We start from the raw sequence: 17085 nt of genomic DNA on the forward strand, positions 1-17085 counted from the left end.
AATCAGGTAGTGTTACCGGATTTTTTTTCTCCCGATAATGTGTGGTCTACCATTTTCAGGGCCCGCACTAAGGATTTAAAATTATTAGCCAAAGGTCAAAAGTATTCGCCAAATGCAAATCTTAAAATTTCTTCTTTCCAGTGAAAAAAATCATTCGCCAATACTTTCACCAAAACACAATTTTATTCGCCAAATTTTAGATTTTATCGCATCTAGGGAGGTGGCGAATGCTTAGCGCGGGACCTGAATTTTGTTTTGGCGATGTATGCTCAGAAGTGTAATTGTTAAGTTAATACATTACCTAAACTTGCCAAAATTGTATTTTATCAGGAGCAATTTGTAAATTTCCAAATAAATAAATAAATAAGTAAAATAAAAAATCTGCTTTCTTGAATACAGTTTTGGAGAAAATTGGCTCATATTGTACAAATGCCGCAGTTTTGTATCTCTTTATCGGGAACTAAACGTGACTAGAATATCGCAAACAACATTTGCTGTTCTGATAATGGCTTCCGAAACTGCAGTACAGTGAAATCTGATAATTTGACACACTTCGAAACCACCGAAGAAAAACCTGGTGATCAACAACTCGTATCCAAGCCAACAGAAAGTACTGTTTTTTTTAATGGTATTTTCACAAATATTCCACATTCTTTAAGTATACATATGAAATATAATAGAGCGCACACGTCACATGTTACAAAATTTAAAACTTCTGAATCATATCGTAATAAGTTTTATCAAAAAATACATTTCTACCGTTTTTGAAACCATTCCAAAATTAAAATGTTCTTTTTTGTTGTTGTAAGAAGTATACAATTTTGTACAGTTCATTATTTGAATTCCAAATAATTTTTAATCCACTAGAGCAGGGGTGGCGAACCTTCATACACCAGCGTGCCATTTTTTCTAAAAAAATTGTTTAATGAGGTCATAGGCGTGCCGTCAAAGAATTTTGTCTTCGTGATTAGTGGGAAAATAATAATACTAAATACTATCAACTTAAAACTCTTTATTTACATTGAAAAAAAAAAACATTTTCTAATGTCTCAGTTATACGCGTAATTCAACTTAAAGTAACATCAGTGTGACTTCTGTTGTTGCAGATTAGATGACAAATATCTTATTTTAGGTCGTAAGATGTTAGTTTAAGCAGAACTGATAATTTTTTTTGCTAGTTATTTATTGTTAGCTTGTTTTTTTATGGTAATTAATTGTTTTTTAGCATTAATTGTTAATTTTTTTATTAATAATTGTTTATTATTTTGTGTGTTTTTTTGTGAATTTTAATTTAATTGTTACATATGCCTCATAGTGTAATAACATTTGTGTAATAACAATTCATAGTATAATAACAAATGTGATTGGTGGCGTGCCCAAAATATTGCGTCGGGTGCCATAAATGGCACGCGTGCCATTGGTTCGCCATCCCTGCACTAGAGCCTTGTCGGTAGTATAAAATAAGTATTGAACACGAATCTACCACAAAAAAAAAAGAACTCGTCTCAACTGTCGCACGATGCTCTTCGCTCTCCACCAAAATCGCCAAGGGAGCACGTGACTCGGGTGGAAGAGAGATGGGGGAAATGTAACAGCGGGTTTGTTCATAGCCACCGAGAAATAAGGCCTGCGAGATCATCAAGGTCTTTCAGTGACGTCACATTCTGTGGGGATATGTGATTAGCCGCCAATTTCAAATATTTGTCCTTCATTGAATAGCAGTGTTGTTTGTCCGTCGGATGTGTCCTTTTAAACGATTTAAAATAATCGTGTGTAGTTCCAAGATGTAAAGGGAACTACAAAAATGTGCCTAAAGTATCAGTATTTAAGTTTCCAAAAAATGAGGAAATTTAAAAAAAAAAAAAATGGATTAATTCTACCAAACGAGACAGTTATCAAATAACCGTTAATAGTCGAGTAAGTGTTATTTATCTTTCATGTTTTAATATTCGTTTTTGCAGACTTAATAATAAGCTTTTTAATTAAATATTGAAATAAATTGTATTTAAGAATTACATTGCTTTAGGTATTGCTTATTGTTGGCAAACATTAGAATATGAAACTAGCAAAACATTCGTGCTTTTGCAAAACTCTTAGACGTGGAATAAAACAAATTTAAACATCATTTGTCGTGTCTAAATGTATATATAAACAAATATAAGATGTCATTAAGAGTTAACATTTATATTATTTAAAAAAACTAGTAAAGAATCTTTAGTTTTATACTTTTAAAAGAAAGAAAAATTAATAACAATGTTGATTGGCATTTGAAGCTTATTTATTCTTAACGATAGCTTACGATCATATGAGTAAAACTTCATAAATATTCATACTTGAAAAAAAAACTCCGGTAGTACATTAGATTATATTAATAAAAAAAGAATTTGATTCATTATTAGTAGCCATTTTAAGTTTTGTATGTTATTATTTTAATGAATATTAATGAAACTGTTGTTCTTGATTCATATGGTATGAATCTTTCGAATACAGATGAATCGTATTTGTGTTATCTTTTGTTGTCTTTGTGCTGATACCTTAAAAAATTTTTTTTTACTATTTTAACAATTAACATTTTATACCAATTAAGGACAGTTCTGTAAACTAATATATTTTATTTACTATGTTGAATTCGTTTTAAAACTCTCACCTGAAACTGTTTCGTTCTGTATCATTTTCTCCCTCATTTTGTGAAAGGCATGTATATATATATATTTAAAATATGTATAGATATATATAGCCCGAACATTGTAATTTTCCCCACGAAGCTAACCAATATAAAATTCTGCCGTTACTTGCTAGTGTATATATATTAGAATATAATAGACAACTTTTTAATTAATATTCAAAGTAGTTTGTTCATATTAAAAAATCTTCTCTATTTTCTTAGAATATGTTTTTTTCCCTATAATTATCCAATCAATATTTCCTCCTTGTAATATATTTTTGTACAAATCTGGCAACAAAAAAATATTATTAAATTGTTATGTTATTATTTTCTTTATTATTTTTTGAACTACCATATAATGATCTATACTAAAACTAAAAAAGAAACACTATTTTTTTTAAAAAAAATAAATAAAATTTAAATTTAGATTTTTGCAATTTTAAGGATAAATAAATTTTGAGTTTGCTTCAGCTTATATGTACTATTCTCATTTTATTCCCATTTTTATGTTTATTTTATAAGTCTGGAAGAGTATATGTCCTTTTCTTTAAGAAAAAATAAATAAAATTTGAATTTAGATTTTTGCAATCTTAAGGATAAATGAATTTTGAGTTTGCTCCAGAGATCTAAGTTATATATATATATATATTTATATACTATTCTCATTTTATCCCAAATTTAATGCTTATTTTATAAGTCTGGAAGAGTATATGTAAAATAAAAACTTCATAAATGTGCCAATAAAACTATTATTTCTTTATTTGTCTCTTATTTGTTTTGCCATGATATAACATATTTTTATTTGTCTCGTAACCGTTTCATTATTAAAATGTATTATTTCTTATTTTCAAATATATGATTAAATCTAATGTTTAATTACATATTAGAAAATAATAAATTATACACTTAAATAAGGTTTATTCTTTTGATATTAAAAATAGTTATAAGGAATCAAGATTTAAAAATTAAAAGTGAAAAATTTCTTATTAAATTTGCTTTCTTCATTTCTATTCATTCATTTCTATTGAAAAGCATCAAGAAGTCCTACAGGTTCATTTTATTGAGTTATAACTTTAAAAATAACTGAAAAAGCTAAAAATTCACCACTTGAAAAAAAATTTAAGTGCTATTAAATTAGCTGAGGCAAAAATATATTACGTGGCTCAAAAGTTTGAATTATTTATTATAGTTTTCTCTTAATACAAACCTGAATACCGCGTTATCTTATGCTTCGCTAACCCGTCAGAGGATGACGTCACAAATCTACTGAGAGGCCTTCACTCTCGGTGGCTATGGTTTGTTGCTCTATTTGTTTTACAGCTCTACGATTAGTCAATTTTAATAGATTTCACTGTATCGGTTTTGGCTTTAGAGTGGAAATGCGATATTATATATGAAAGAAGAGCGTTTTCCTTGTTTTTTTTTATTGTTTCTGGCGTCTGCGAAACTTGCATTTTAGCTTTGATTTTTTTTTTAAATTAAAAAAAAAATCAATTGAGTCTCCGTAGAGGTGTACAGGAGGCTTCCGTAGCTTTTTTTTATCCATGACTCGTATTTAATAGTGTTACATTTAGAACAGTCATCCTAAATTGAGATCAGTAGTGTCAACGGATTTGTCTTCCCCGATGCTTTGTGGCCTGCCATTTTGTTCTTCTTCTGTCATATCAGCCTGAAAAAAAAAAGTCTTATATACATACAGAAAAAAAAAGTCGAAAGAGACATCAAAGTACCGCAACTTATTCATGGTGCGTAGAGGTTTTGAAAAGTGGATTCAAATTTTGCATTTTAAATAGAACAATCGTCAAAGATAATAAAGGAGAAACACGAAGTTTAAACATAATTTAAATAACATTTTAACTACTAAATTGAAAGCATCCAGTATCATAATCAAACACGTGGAACATAAGAATAAATGTAAAGTCAAGGGCAAAAGACAGAAAAAACACAATTTTACGATGGTATATATACATTTCATTCACTTGAAATTTAGTTCAGTTCGTTATACTTCAAGAAGATAATACAGAGAATGCATTGAAGATATATACCCAGAAAGCATGAAACCTTATTTTCTTTTTATTGTCGCGGAAATGCTTCTACTAAAAACCATTTTTCAATAAAGCAAATATATTGCAGTTTCAAATCTTTCATCCTAAAGAGCTTTTTAAAGGTATTCTAACTTAGGTAAAATGGTCATTTAGGTCCATGATGACGTTTTAGCTGACGTTACACTAACAGTAGGATCAAATTGCAGTGTTTTTAAAATTTCATGACAAGGTAAATTTCAGCTGAACATACAAGACGTTGCAAAAAGAAACCTTATAATTACCTAGATTTAAGATTATTTTTATCTTAAGTTTAGCTTTATTCAATGATTTTTCACTCTTGAAAACCCTAAGACAACCACGATTTAAGGTTTTTATATAGAAGGTTGTTTTCCAATGTTTTGGATAAGGGTAATGTTGGTAGAATAGAGCACATATCTAGTTTTAAGGTTAGAAGGTTTACACGTAAACCGCACAAAAGACCATTTTAGGTTTACATTAAAAGCTTTTTGCTGCGTGAAAATAAATCTTATTTTGCTCTCTCGGATAGAAGTTTATAGGTTTGCCGGGACTTTGGTATTTGAACCTAGTATGTTGATTGCACCACAACAGTAGTAAATGTATCAGGAATGAAATAATTCAAATATTTGTCCTATTTTGATTCAGATATTAGTGGATTTTGCTATCATTGGTTGCAGTTTAAAACAAATTAATATTATAAATAGGATGGAAAATGAAACAGGAACATAACACTCTGATTTGCACGTTCTACTTTGAGTATGAAAGTATTAAAAAAGACCTACCTCTGTTGAAGCATCTCTTTGATCATCCCAACAGCAATCTTGTGAGAGACCATTCCTGAATTCAGGTGTGCTGCTATTAGAACATATGGAGCTTCCGTCTTCTTTATTCTGTGCAGCCTCCTAAAATAATTAAACGTAATGTAATGATATTGTAGGTTTCACACTATTTTGTAATGTCCAATTTTCAGATTCGAAAAAATGCCATTAAGACAAGATTTATTGCTAAAAATTTTCGAGTGAGCCGAATATCGCAGGGAGAAAAATCTCGAGTAAGCAAAATATCTCTGGGACAAAAATCTAAAGAGAACGGCAATGGGACAAGAATGTGGAATAAACAGAATATGCCAGGGACGAAAATCTCGAAGGAACCAAGCGTTGCGGAGACAGGAATGCAGAATGAACTGAATATCGTTTCCTTATAGATGCTTTATTTATTAATTTTCGAGAGAATGAAATGTCACGGTTATAAAATCTCTAGTGAACAAAAGATGAAGTTTTGTTTTATTTACGTCGCACTAGAGCTGCACAATGGGCTATCGGCGACCGTCAAGGAAACATCACTGAGGATGATTCGAAGACATGCCATCACAATTTTGATCCCCCGCGGAGGGGATGACACAATTGCTTCGGTAGCCCGACGATCTGAGTGCGAAGTCTAACACTTTACGGTAGAGCAGTTTAACGAGGACCTATATCACGCAACCGCTGTCTCTACGCAGGCTAATCAAAGTGGTCACCCACCCGCTTACTGACAGCAGCCAGTGACGGTTGTCTTCTGTGTTCTTCTGGGAACCGCGTCTTTACGATCAGTCCACCGCGGGACCTTTACCGCAATAGAAGTTGAGCTGATTACCGGAATTAATCAAGCATCAATGTCGCCAATAATTGTTCGGCGATTTTTTACATTTTCACGAAAAGAAAAGTAGAGTGTGTATAGTAAAAAAGAGAATACCCTGAATTACTTTTGACTAGGACCCGTGTTTTAACGATCAGTCCACTGCGGGACCGTGAACAAAAGAAGGGACTACGAACGTCAGAATCTTATGAGAATAAAATATCGCGTTCTTGTAATATCTGGGAATAAATTGGCCTATATTTAGCGAAACATTTCGTTACTCGATTTACTCATTGCCTGATTCATTTTCTAGATATAATATCACAACTAGAGATTCTGTCCCCTCAAGATATTAACCCAAGGTTACACAGAAGGTTAATACATAATAAAGATTTAATCTATGCACTTTTTTTTAAATCTAAATATGCCCCATAGCTTTTTCTGATAGTATTTTAAGCGTACGAAATTCGCGCCAAGTGAAACATAAATGCTTCATTCTGAGGTGAATGAAACTAATTAATCAATTGACTCTCAATTCTAGATTATAAAGGCAACAACTACTAAGTTTACTGCAGTACATATTGAATAAACACAGTTCTCTGCAAATTCGATGTTTGTCATATCATCGATCACACATATAACAATTGACATTTGTCCTATTTAAACAATAATGTTCTGAATGCGAACAGCATAAGCCTTTGCTGTCATCAATGCTGTAGAATTAATACTTAATGCATTCTGAAATGGATACAATATTGGTTCAATAATGAACAGCCTTCCTCTAAGTAAATTAATATTATTTTTTCTTTTTTTTAATGCAACAATCCTATTATCCTGCAATCTTGTCACTTAATTTATAAGAAGTAATAAAATTTTGTGTGAGAATAGAGGCAGAGGCATAACTATATCACCCGACTATTATCGTTCAATTAAAGCAGTAATGCTGATGTAGAAGAGAAGGTAAACAGTTGCTTACATTATTTTATTTTGAAATGAAACTTAGTTAAATTGGTAGCTACTGCTAGTTGATCGAACATCGATAAATTTTCGGTAAGCAAGTAAAGTGACGTCTGCTTAGATATCGCCTTTGTAGTTAGCATAAATGGCTTTTAGAAATAATGTTTTATATAGCTAGACATGGTGAGCTAAATACACCTGAGGAGAAAGGAGTCATTGCCAACTTTCATCTGTCAAAAGGTTCCCCAAGATTGAATCAAGCTAGCATGTCTTATATACTAGTGAATTGATGCTTAATAATCGTAGTAGTATTTACGCCACATTACTTCCCTACCAGAATTCGATGAACGGATACCACTAGTTGCCGTATTTGCACAAAGCCTGGAGAGCTATATGAAGTTCGCCGGATTTTGAGTGCTTGTGGTGAGAGCTGTATTAAGTACACTGTTGCGTGTGTGGTCTCTCCTGTGTTGCTATTAGCAGTCCAGTGTGTGCAGGTTACCGTTGTTTGTAAATGTGAAGTAACAGCGCGAGGAGAACGATAACACAGTTACAAACAGTAAGTCGACTGTACAATGAACCATCTATCGAAGTAGGCATGTTCTAATCGAAGTGGGCTTTACTTTCGATGTTCACATATCACGTCCGCAGCTCACCACACCAATGTGGGGAGAGAATCTTTTCAGACTATGTCAACCTTCATCAAGAGGTACCCCAAGATTGATTCGAGTCAGCATGTCTTGTATGCTAGCTTGTGAATTGATGCTTAATAATCGTAGAGGTACACACCGACTGATATGAGTACCGCGAAATCTCTGATCTTAATGGCTTTCTTAATAATCTTGGCTTTCCAAACATGAAATATAGGAGAGTTTTTCAGTCACACACCAGTGCCAGCATGGCTTTGTTAAGAGTTTTTGAGAAAAATTTAACCTATCCATCCAACATAAAAATCACGGTAATCTTATAAAACGTGATCCATTTTAACCGTGGGGATATTTTACATCATAGCTATGGTTACCCCAAATTGGAAATGCTAATCATATTCCTCTCCATAAGGATTTGAGGTACGATGGAATGAAAGAAATGTAAAAACAATATTTCGTTTTTTTATTTTATATCACGAAAAAATGCTTACCATGGCTGCCAACTCTTCTTCTTTGATGTAGAGGAGAGAATTGTGAGCTGTTTGGAAGTGTTGTACGAGGTCCCACCATGTGTTTTGACGTGATTGGCACTGAGCACACACTGGCATGGCCGGAGCGCCTGCAATTTTTTATTTTATTTCAGGCATCAGCAAAAGTATAAGTAATTTCAAAAGTGCAATGAAAGCTTTTATTATTTAATAACATACTGATAAGACGATTGCATAGCATACTCAAACTATTGCGATGGGTAAGGATGCATTTAGTTATGAATCAAATACACTTAATAAGTATGTAAATAAAGAATATGAATTAAATAAAATTTGACACATTTTACTTCAATAAATATCGAGATTTTTACACTTAATAAGTATGTAAATAAAAAATATAAATTTAATAAAATTTGACACATTTTACTTCAATAAATATCGAGAGTTTTTCACTTAATAAGTATGTAAATAAAAAAATTAAAATTAATAAAATTTGACACATTTTACTTCAATAAATATCACGAGTTTTTCAACATATAACTTCACTATCAAGCTTCTCTTTTTTCATTCTTAAAGTTTTGTGAATCAAGCTGCATTATGATTATAAAGGAGATTATTTTATCATTTTTCCAGTACGGTGATAAATGTTCTAATGACAATATCGCTTCTCCAGAATATTATTGTAATGCAGAAAGCCCCAGGAAAGCAAAACAGGATTGATCTAGAAATTAAAAAACGTAAATGGGAATGGATTGGTCACGTTCTGGGTAAACATGAAACAAGTTCTTTATTGGAACCCTCAGGGCAATAGAAAAAGAGGAAGACCTAAAAGTACTTGGCTTATAACGATTGTAAACGAATTGAAAACAATAGGAACGACATGGTGAAAGGCAAAATATCTTGCCACAAACAGAGTGATATAAAAAGCAATGATAGAAGCCCTATTTTTCAATTCGGAGTGAAGAGGAACATGTGATGTTATTATTTACATTTATTTTCTAATTCATTCATCGCCGGTTATTATTAGAATTTGTGTTATTCCTTCCAAACATTGTTTACTGCGAGTATGATTTTTTATTTGCTAATTTTTTCTAATCATAAATAATACAGTCTTTCACGCTATTGCCTACCATTTCTAAACCAATCCGCTGTTACTTATTATTCAGCTAATTGATGTTTATACCAAATTTTAAAAAAATGAACTGCTTCCTACTCAAAAAATTCACATGTCATTGCTTTCAACGCATACTAGGTTATGTGTTACGATGTTTTTCCTAACAAAGTTTCTCCGTTGTACGAAATTCACGGCCGAAGTCAAAAGTATTTCCACAGATATTTTTATTGATTTCTCAGTGTATCAACTACTCATATTTGTTCTTGAAATTGCTGTGAAGTGTTTACAGAAACTTACATCACATCTATACCACTAAAATCTATCACTTTATTGAGATTCTCGTATAATATCTATGCTTCTACGCCTTCAGAAACAGGATAGAGATTCTAGTCATTTTAGATAACACAGCCTATAAGTTACAAATCAATATTTGTTTGGTGGTATTAGTCATAGCATCTACTGGCTTATATAAAGGGAGCATTCAATATACCAAATTAAAATAGTGTATGAGATAGAATATTTTTTTGTGAAAATTTATACGACTTGATTGAATGTAATATCGGAAACTATAGAGGATAGTTGATAGAGCTTTCGCCTTCCAATGAGGTGAACCGGGTTCGAATCCCAGCCATGGCTGGTTGGTCGATGCGAATTTCGTATTCGGCTTGCACCGATCACAGTTCTGACATGAGACATCCTCAGTGGTAGACGGATCATGGGGCAAATTTCTCCCAATATTTGATCGAGGAGTTTCTTTGTCTTCTGAATTACAAGGCTACGGTGTTAAACATTAGTAGTCGTAAACCCAAAAGTTGGGTCGGCTGTTCAACGACAGTTATAAAGAAAAAAAAGAGAGATTTTGCATAGCGTTTACCCTGCATTAACCACAACTCTATCTTTTTTTAATTTGTAAGGAGATTCTCGAGCATGCGCTGTGTGGAGTTAGGGAGAACCGTATTGCAAAAACTATCTAATGATACAACGGTATTTACCTAGAGGGCTGGATGTATGTTGGCATCGACAGGTGAATCTCAGTTTGCACGTCTGCTTTTTGTGTTCTATCAGTTTGTGTATTCCTGGAAACACTTCTTTACAGTTACCACATATCAGGATGTCTGGCTCACCTGTTGATGAAAAGTAATTCTCAGTAAAATGTCGTGTTTTCAACAACATACAAACTTTATGTTAGCGCATAAATGAAATTGAAGCTTGAAATTAAACTGGTCAAAATAGATTGAATTTAGATATCAAGTATATATTGCTAGCATTTGTTTCACAGTTAGATAAGTATAAAAGTAAATGATAAGTGTTAAAATTCAGGTGGTATTTATTGAACTTGTAGCATAATTACAACCTTAGTATGGCTACCCATCTTTCCACATTCAAAAGTTAGAGCTCATATGAAAATAGTGTTACACAAATTTTTTTTAATCATTTATCTGATGTCAATGCCCGTCAGTTGGCGATATTGGTGACTTAAATAAATAAATAAAAATGAAAACAATTAAATTTGTGTATTTTTAAAGCATAAAAAAACATACTGACTGCTTAAAACTGGGTGAATAACGGGATGGCTTGGTTGGTAGGGCACTGGGCCCATGTACAAGAGGTTGTGGGTTCGATCCTCGCCGACTGAAGACTCCCTGGGAAGTAAATGGTGACTGATGCACGTTAAATGTGTCGTGTCACAAAGTCCTCCATGTTTCCATTACAAATCGTACCTCTGGGGGTTACCGATGCAAGAGCTTCTTTGTCCTCTCGATTGGTTCAAAATTGCAAGTCTACGGAGTTGAATATTAGTAGTCGTAAACCCAAAATTCGCTAGGCTCTTCAACGACGGTTTTAAAATTTTAAAACGTACCTTTAGTAACTAACAAAAGTTTTAGCTGCAACCAAAAAATTTCATATTAGTCACCAGTAACAAACACAAGCCGCAAAAACTTAGGCTTAATGCAAAGATGATATTAAACCCAATAGTAATTCCCCCCCCCCATGTATATTCCTTCCCCATCTAATAACATGTAAAAACTGTTATTGCTCCGCGGAAAAGAATGCAGCTCGAAACGTGAGTTTCTACTTTCACGGGACCAGAAGGTTAATCCAAATATGTTTCAATCACCTGAAAATATTTCAAAGATAGACTTAAGAACTGTCTTATTGCAGCTTTTCACATAATTTGTATAAATAAATTCCCGTTTTCAACGCACAGTTCCTCTCTTTTCAACAATAATATATTCATAAACTAACACTTTATTCCCTCTTCAATTATTGAACAAACATAAAGGAGATGTATTCAAACAATATCGTAACGTAAACACTTACCAAACATGGCTGTGCATCAATGGAAATGCCAAAGAGTAATTTTATGCCCCGAAATGGTTTTCCCCTATTACGGGCGAGGGCCCGCTAATCGATATACGCCGCAAAAAGGCCGACTATCAGGAATCTAATGAGGTGTCTGCTAACGAAGGCAGTGAACAATTGACTCGGAAACTGAAGGAGCTACCTCGTTAGTGGTCTTCGTGGAGAAGGAGCTACTATCTTGCTCAAACCACCTTTCGACCAACTTCTTTTCATAGCACCGCCGAGAACAATCGAAGGCCATTGTCCTTCCCTCCCCCGAAGTTGCAATTTTGTGCTTCTTTCAGAAATTATAGATGTGTTGGAGACCAGTAATTCATTTGGGTGGTGGTCTCTTGGGAGTTGTTGTTGTTGGGAAACTTATCGCGGGGATGAAAAAAGGAGCGCTAATATCGATTTGTTTCTGTATTTACCAAATTCATTTTTCAAACGATGAATAGGTCCTTCAGGTAAAAGGCACTCGAATTTATCTTTGCTTTTTTAAAAGATGCCAGGTTGCGAAATTAAGAGTTATTTTGGTGCTGGAAATTTTTAATGATGGTATTTGTCTTCTGAATAAAATGAAACTGTCTAGACACACTATTAGTTTACGATGCTGTCACTAGTGCGCAAGGGAATATTAGAAAAAAAAAATTAGTAGGAAAATAATTGCTAAGTATTAACGTTGTTTTACGAAACATAGAATTTTTTTCAAAAAAAAAATTGACAAATAAATTGAGATAAGGAAAAATGAAATAATATAAAGTTATGATTTTAATTTTTCCAGAGAAATGCCATTTAGAGAAACTAAGTACTTGTTCGGATCAAATATTATAATTTTTTTCCTTTTTGTTTTTGAAGTTATACTTCTTATGCGACTTCCAACAAGGTTGCGTTAAACGTTTAACGCTACATTTTTATTGGCCGGGAAATCACGTGGTAGGATCCAGTTTTCCCTCATTCCTTTCCATATTGTTTTGGTTCTCACTAGCATAAAAATAATAAAAGTCATAAAAGTATAGTTTTTCTATAAATATTTTTTTAATTTGTTTTGATACACACATAATTTAATAGGGTAGTATTTTTTATTTTCAAATTTAGTGGATAACAATTGTAAAAAATGAGTGAAAACAATCCCACGGACAATGCGACTGATTTAAGGTTATGTCAAGGTACGTCTCTTGTGAATATCAATTGATTGTTTCTCGTCTGAAATTACATTATGACGCATTCACATACATTATTAATACAAATACATTTTCCAGGGCGAGGCGATGAGGCAACCACAAGCACTTCCACTGGTTCAAGAGGGAAAAATGCACAATATCACCGTGATTACAGAGCACGGAAGTGAGCGGAGCAGAAAAAAGAGTCGTTGAATAGAACTAGTGATCCTTCTACGACTGCTGATTCTTCTACAATTAACGTCGCAGGTTGCGAAGTTTAACTTCTTCCGCGCAAAGGGACTCCACGCACCATTTTTTTTTATTCTGCAGGCTTTTGTGTAAAATTTAACATCCACTTTAGTTAATTTTTATTGGTAACTCTAAAGTAATGGGGGGATAATTTTCGTAAACTTTACAAAATGCTTTTTGTAACAAAGACTTCTATAATTTTTTTTTTTGTATAAGTAACAATTTCATTGAAAAAAATTTTTTGCTTCATTTTGCTTACGGAATTATTATTAACCAAGTTTATTTTAGTATTTCGCTAAATGTTTGTCATTAGAGTTATATTGGTTTAGAGCATATAGAAAAATTGTAAACTTTACAAATCAAATTTTAATTACAATTAAATAATAAAGAACATAGGTATTTACAGTTAAACCGATTATCACATAGTTAAAAACTGTTTACAGTATGAAAAAAATATGAACACACTCTATAAGAATCATACTAATGAAGATGTTTTGGTATTTACTAACTTGAAGATTACTTAAATAAGTCTTTTTTTGAGCTTAAATTTTATTTAACTTCTTTACATTCATTTTTTTTTGTTCTTTCTTTACCCATTAACACCTGAAGTTTCTATATGCCGTGACGTAAAAAAAATCCTATTAAAAAAATAATATTTTTTTAAAGTTTTTTTTAACTAAATGAATATTTTCTTCTGATAGCTACTACTTGATGTTTGAAAAGAAAAAACAAATTTTTTTTTTATTTAGAAAATAGTCCGGTTTCAGATAAGAATTTTTGTAAAATTTTCCTAATTCATTAAATCTTTCCTTCAGTAAATTAACTCAATAATTTATCTTAGTATATTTAAAAATCTCTTATCGTAAAATATCATTTTTAAAAATGAATTGAAATTTTTTGAAAAGGATTATAGAGGAACGCAAATATGTTTCAAATTTATTTCCATAACATTTGTCATCTCGATATTTCTGACAGTTCTTCATATATAGTGAAATCGAACGTAGTAAAACCGAAAAATAGATGTTTTAAACATTTGCGAATTTTTGTTCCAAACTTAAATAAGACAAAATTAAATATTTTTAGTGCAGCTTGAGACAAAATTAAATATTTTTAGTGTTGCTTCCCAATAATTGTCAATAGCATCGGGTGTTTATTCATGAGCATCAGTTGCAGATGGAAGATGATGGACATGTCCACACCCCCAAACGCGAATTACTTTATCGATCCGAGTTATTTATTTGGAAATGAAATAACAGCTGTGCTAAATGACTCCACGTGTAGGACATCACGTGGAGGTTCGTGAAGAAAATGGCGACGCACAGCAGTATGCAGGAATTAGTGTCACATATATTATCCAAAATACTGTCTTACTCACTTAAAATGAACGCGTTAAAATAACTCAATTTAAGCTAAACTTTACTCATTTGTCTGGAAAAAAGGATCCTGTTCATGAGTTAAATTCACTGGAATCAAAGAGTCAACTGGAATAACTCAAGTTTGAGTACACAATTTTAACTCGAAATTTAGTGTGTTTCAATCCTTTTTGATTGATCATCAGTATCACTTGATTGCATGGTTTTAACTCGAACTTGAGTGAATTTCAATCATTTTCGATTGATCATCATTATCGTTCGAGTGCTTCACTTGTCTGAAGAAAAGGAGCCTATTCATGAGTTCAATTCACTCGAGTTAAAGAATCAGCTGAAAAAACTCAAGTTTGAGTGCATCGTTTTAATTCGAACTCTAGCGTGTTTCAGTCATTTCTGATTGATCATCAATATCACTTGATTGCATCGCTTTTATTCGAACTTTAGTGTGTAAAATAATAAACAAAAAGAAAAAAAAGAAGAAGAAAAAAAAAGATGTGATAATTTTAAACTTTTTCAGTAACATACAAAGATTTTAGTTCAAATTTTTATTTTTATTATAATTTATTTTTTTGTGTATCTGATCTCAGATAATAATATTTCTGAGAATAATTGTGAAAGTAGTTTCGAGGGTAACGTTAGCGTTAGCGAGTAGGGACTTGGACCCCCAGTACATATACTAAGTGGTAAAAGTACAATTTTTGAAATCATTACAAAGATATAAATAGCTCATTAACATTATTTTGATGATGATAATTGACAATTTCTACTGTTTTTCCTGCAATGGTTTGTTTTTAAAATGCTAACAATTGTGAATCGAAATATTTTTCTGCTTTGATTTCATCAGTAACTGCTATGAATAAAATAACAAAATGCTATCGAAAAAATAAAGGAAACAATCAACTGGTTTTTAAAAAAAATATGAAAGAGAAAGCCTCAGAAATTCCAGGCGAAAAAATGGCTGAAAAGATTAAATACTTTCGTTTGAAAAACTTTAAAATCAAATTCAGAAGAAACGCAGTGAATAAACAACTTCTTTGATTCAAGAAAACTATGAAGGGAAAAAAAATATTTATCATCAACATCTTTTTCCTTCGGGTTTTCCGGAATTGAAACGCATCTAGAGTTTCCAAACTAGATATCATGTCATTTACGCCGCTTTTATATCTAAGCGTAAGAAAAATATCGATACGCGCATCAGGTTTCTCATATCGATTTTTCAAAAAGAAAGCAGAAATATGTAAATATGCTGGATAACTTTTCTCCATTGGATAACTTTTCTTCATAAATAACTATAAGCACGTGACCTCGGGTGCAAAGTACCAATGCAGAGAGCCATCTTTAGTTCTTAAGACAATTCTTCGTAATGGAGCCTGCTAAAGACTACAGTGTCTTATATCGATTTTATGTTAATCGATTATTCCAGTCATTAATCGTGGAAAGAAGCTACGATATGTAGGATTCTTTTTCCGCCTAGTCCCAGAATATCAAAAGATTCATAAATTAAAGAAATTGTAGTATTTTTGAAACGGCAGCAGCAATAACGATCATAATTCTGAATTCGTTTTATTTTCTTTCTCGTTGCCCTTTTTGGAACAAAGATTTCTTTTTTGGATGAAAAAAAAATAATATTTTTTAACTAGCATTGAATTATTTTCCTCTTGAACTAGTTTAAATAAACTATTTAATTACACAAAATACATAATTGGGTACTTGCCCTCCAAGAAGAAGACAACCCATACACGCACATGTGACTTATGACGTCAGCTAATCTTTATTAGCAAAATGGCGTATTTAAGTTGAGCAAGGTTTCTTTACATAAGTTAGAATGTTAATTAACGATAAGTTGATTAAATACGGAGTTGTATCGCACATCGAATCAGTTGAAATATAAATCTTTCTCGTTTACTTCTTTTACTTAACTTACATTGTTTTATTTGTTTAAGTATTTTATTGTAACTGTAATATATTTTTGTTTTGTGTACCTGGCAATTTGGATGCATAATAAGTTTGTTTATGTTCTACATTGCTTCGTGCTTGCGTTTGCGTTAAGTATTTGTGTAAATATATTTGAACGAATTGATATCTTTCTGAAGAAAAATAATTTAGAATGTGTCACTTAAGAGAATTGGTATTTTGAAGGGCTTGGCTTACTCGAAATAGAATGGAAAAAACAGTTGCTAACGTAAACATAGGTCACGATTCAACAACCAATCAGGATCGAGATACCCACACTAAGTCGCTTGCAGGTATCCCATTATAAAAGCTTAATGAAGAAGAGATAATTTTATAAACTCATATAGGCACGACTTAATTTTTCTTCTAAAGATTTCAATTTGTTACTAGATTAAAAAGTCTAACGCAACCGAAATAATTATGGCTGAGAATTAGATCCTGTGATTCTTCCTTTAA

The 17085-nt window shown here is 32.1% G+C and overlaps 1 protein-coding gene across 2 annotated transcripts in view; it reads right to left on the reverse strand.

The window, feature by feature from the left end:
* Positions 1–589: 589 nt before the first annotated feature.
* The window catches only part of LOC107449963 (uncharacterized), a 354659-nt gene continuing 338163 nt past the window's right edge, over positions 590–17085 (reverse strand). For both annotated transcript variants that reach the window (XM_087166351.1, XM_087166352.1), the window contains exons 5-9: positions 10544–10675; positions 8441–8568; positions 5511–5630; positions 3960–4334; positions 590–1598 (exon numbers count right to left, since the gene is read on the reverse strand). In XM_087166351.1, coding sequence (XP_087022477.1) covers positions 4245–4334; positions 5511–5630; positions 8441–8568; positions 10544–10675 — 470 coding nt within the window. In that variant the 3' untranslated portion in view covers positions 590–1598; positions 3960–4244. The remainder of the gene's footprint in view (positions 1599–3959; positions 4335–5510; positions 5631–8440; positions 8569–10543; positions 10676–17085) is intronic.

The sequence above is a fragment of the Parasteatoda tepidariorum genome, chromosome 6 (assembly GCF_982258835.1).
Source record: "Parasteatoda tepidariorum strain Cologne lab strain chromosome 6, Ptep-v5.0, whole genome shotgun sequence".
Lineage (NCBI taxonomy): Eukaryota > Metazoa > Arthropoda > Arachnida > Araneae > Theridiidae > Parasteatoda > Parasteatoda tepidariorum.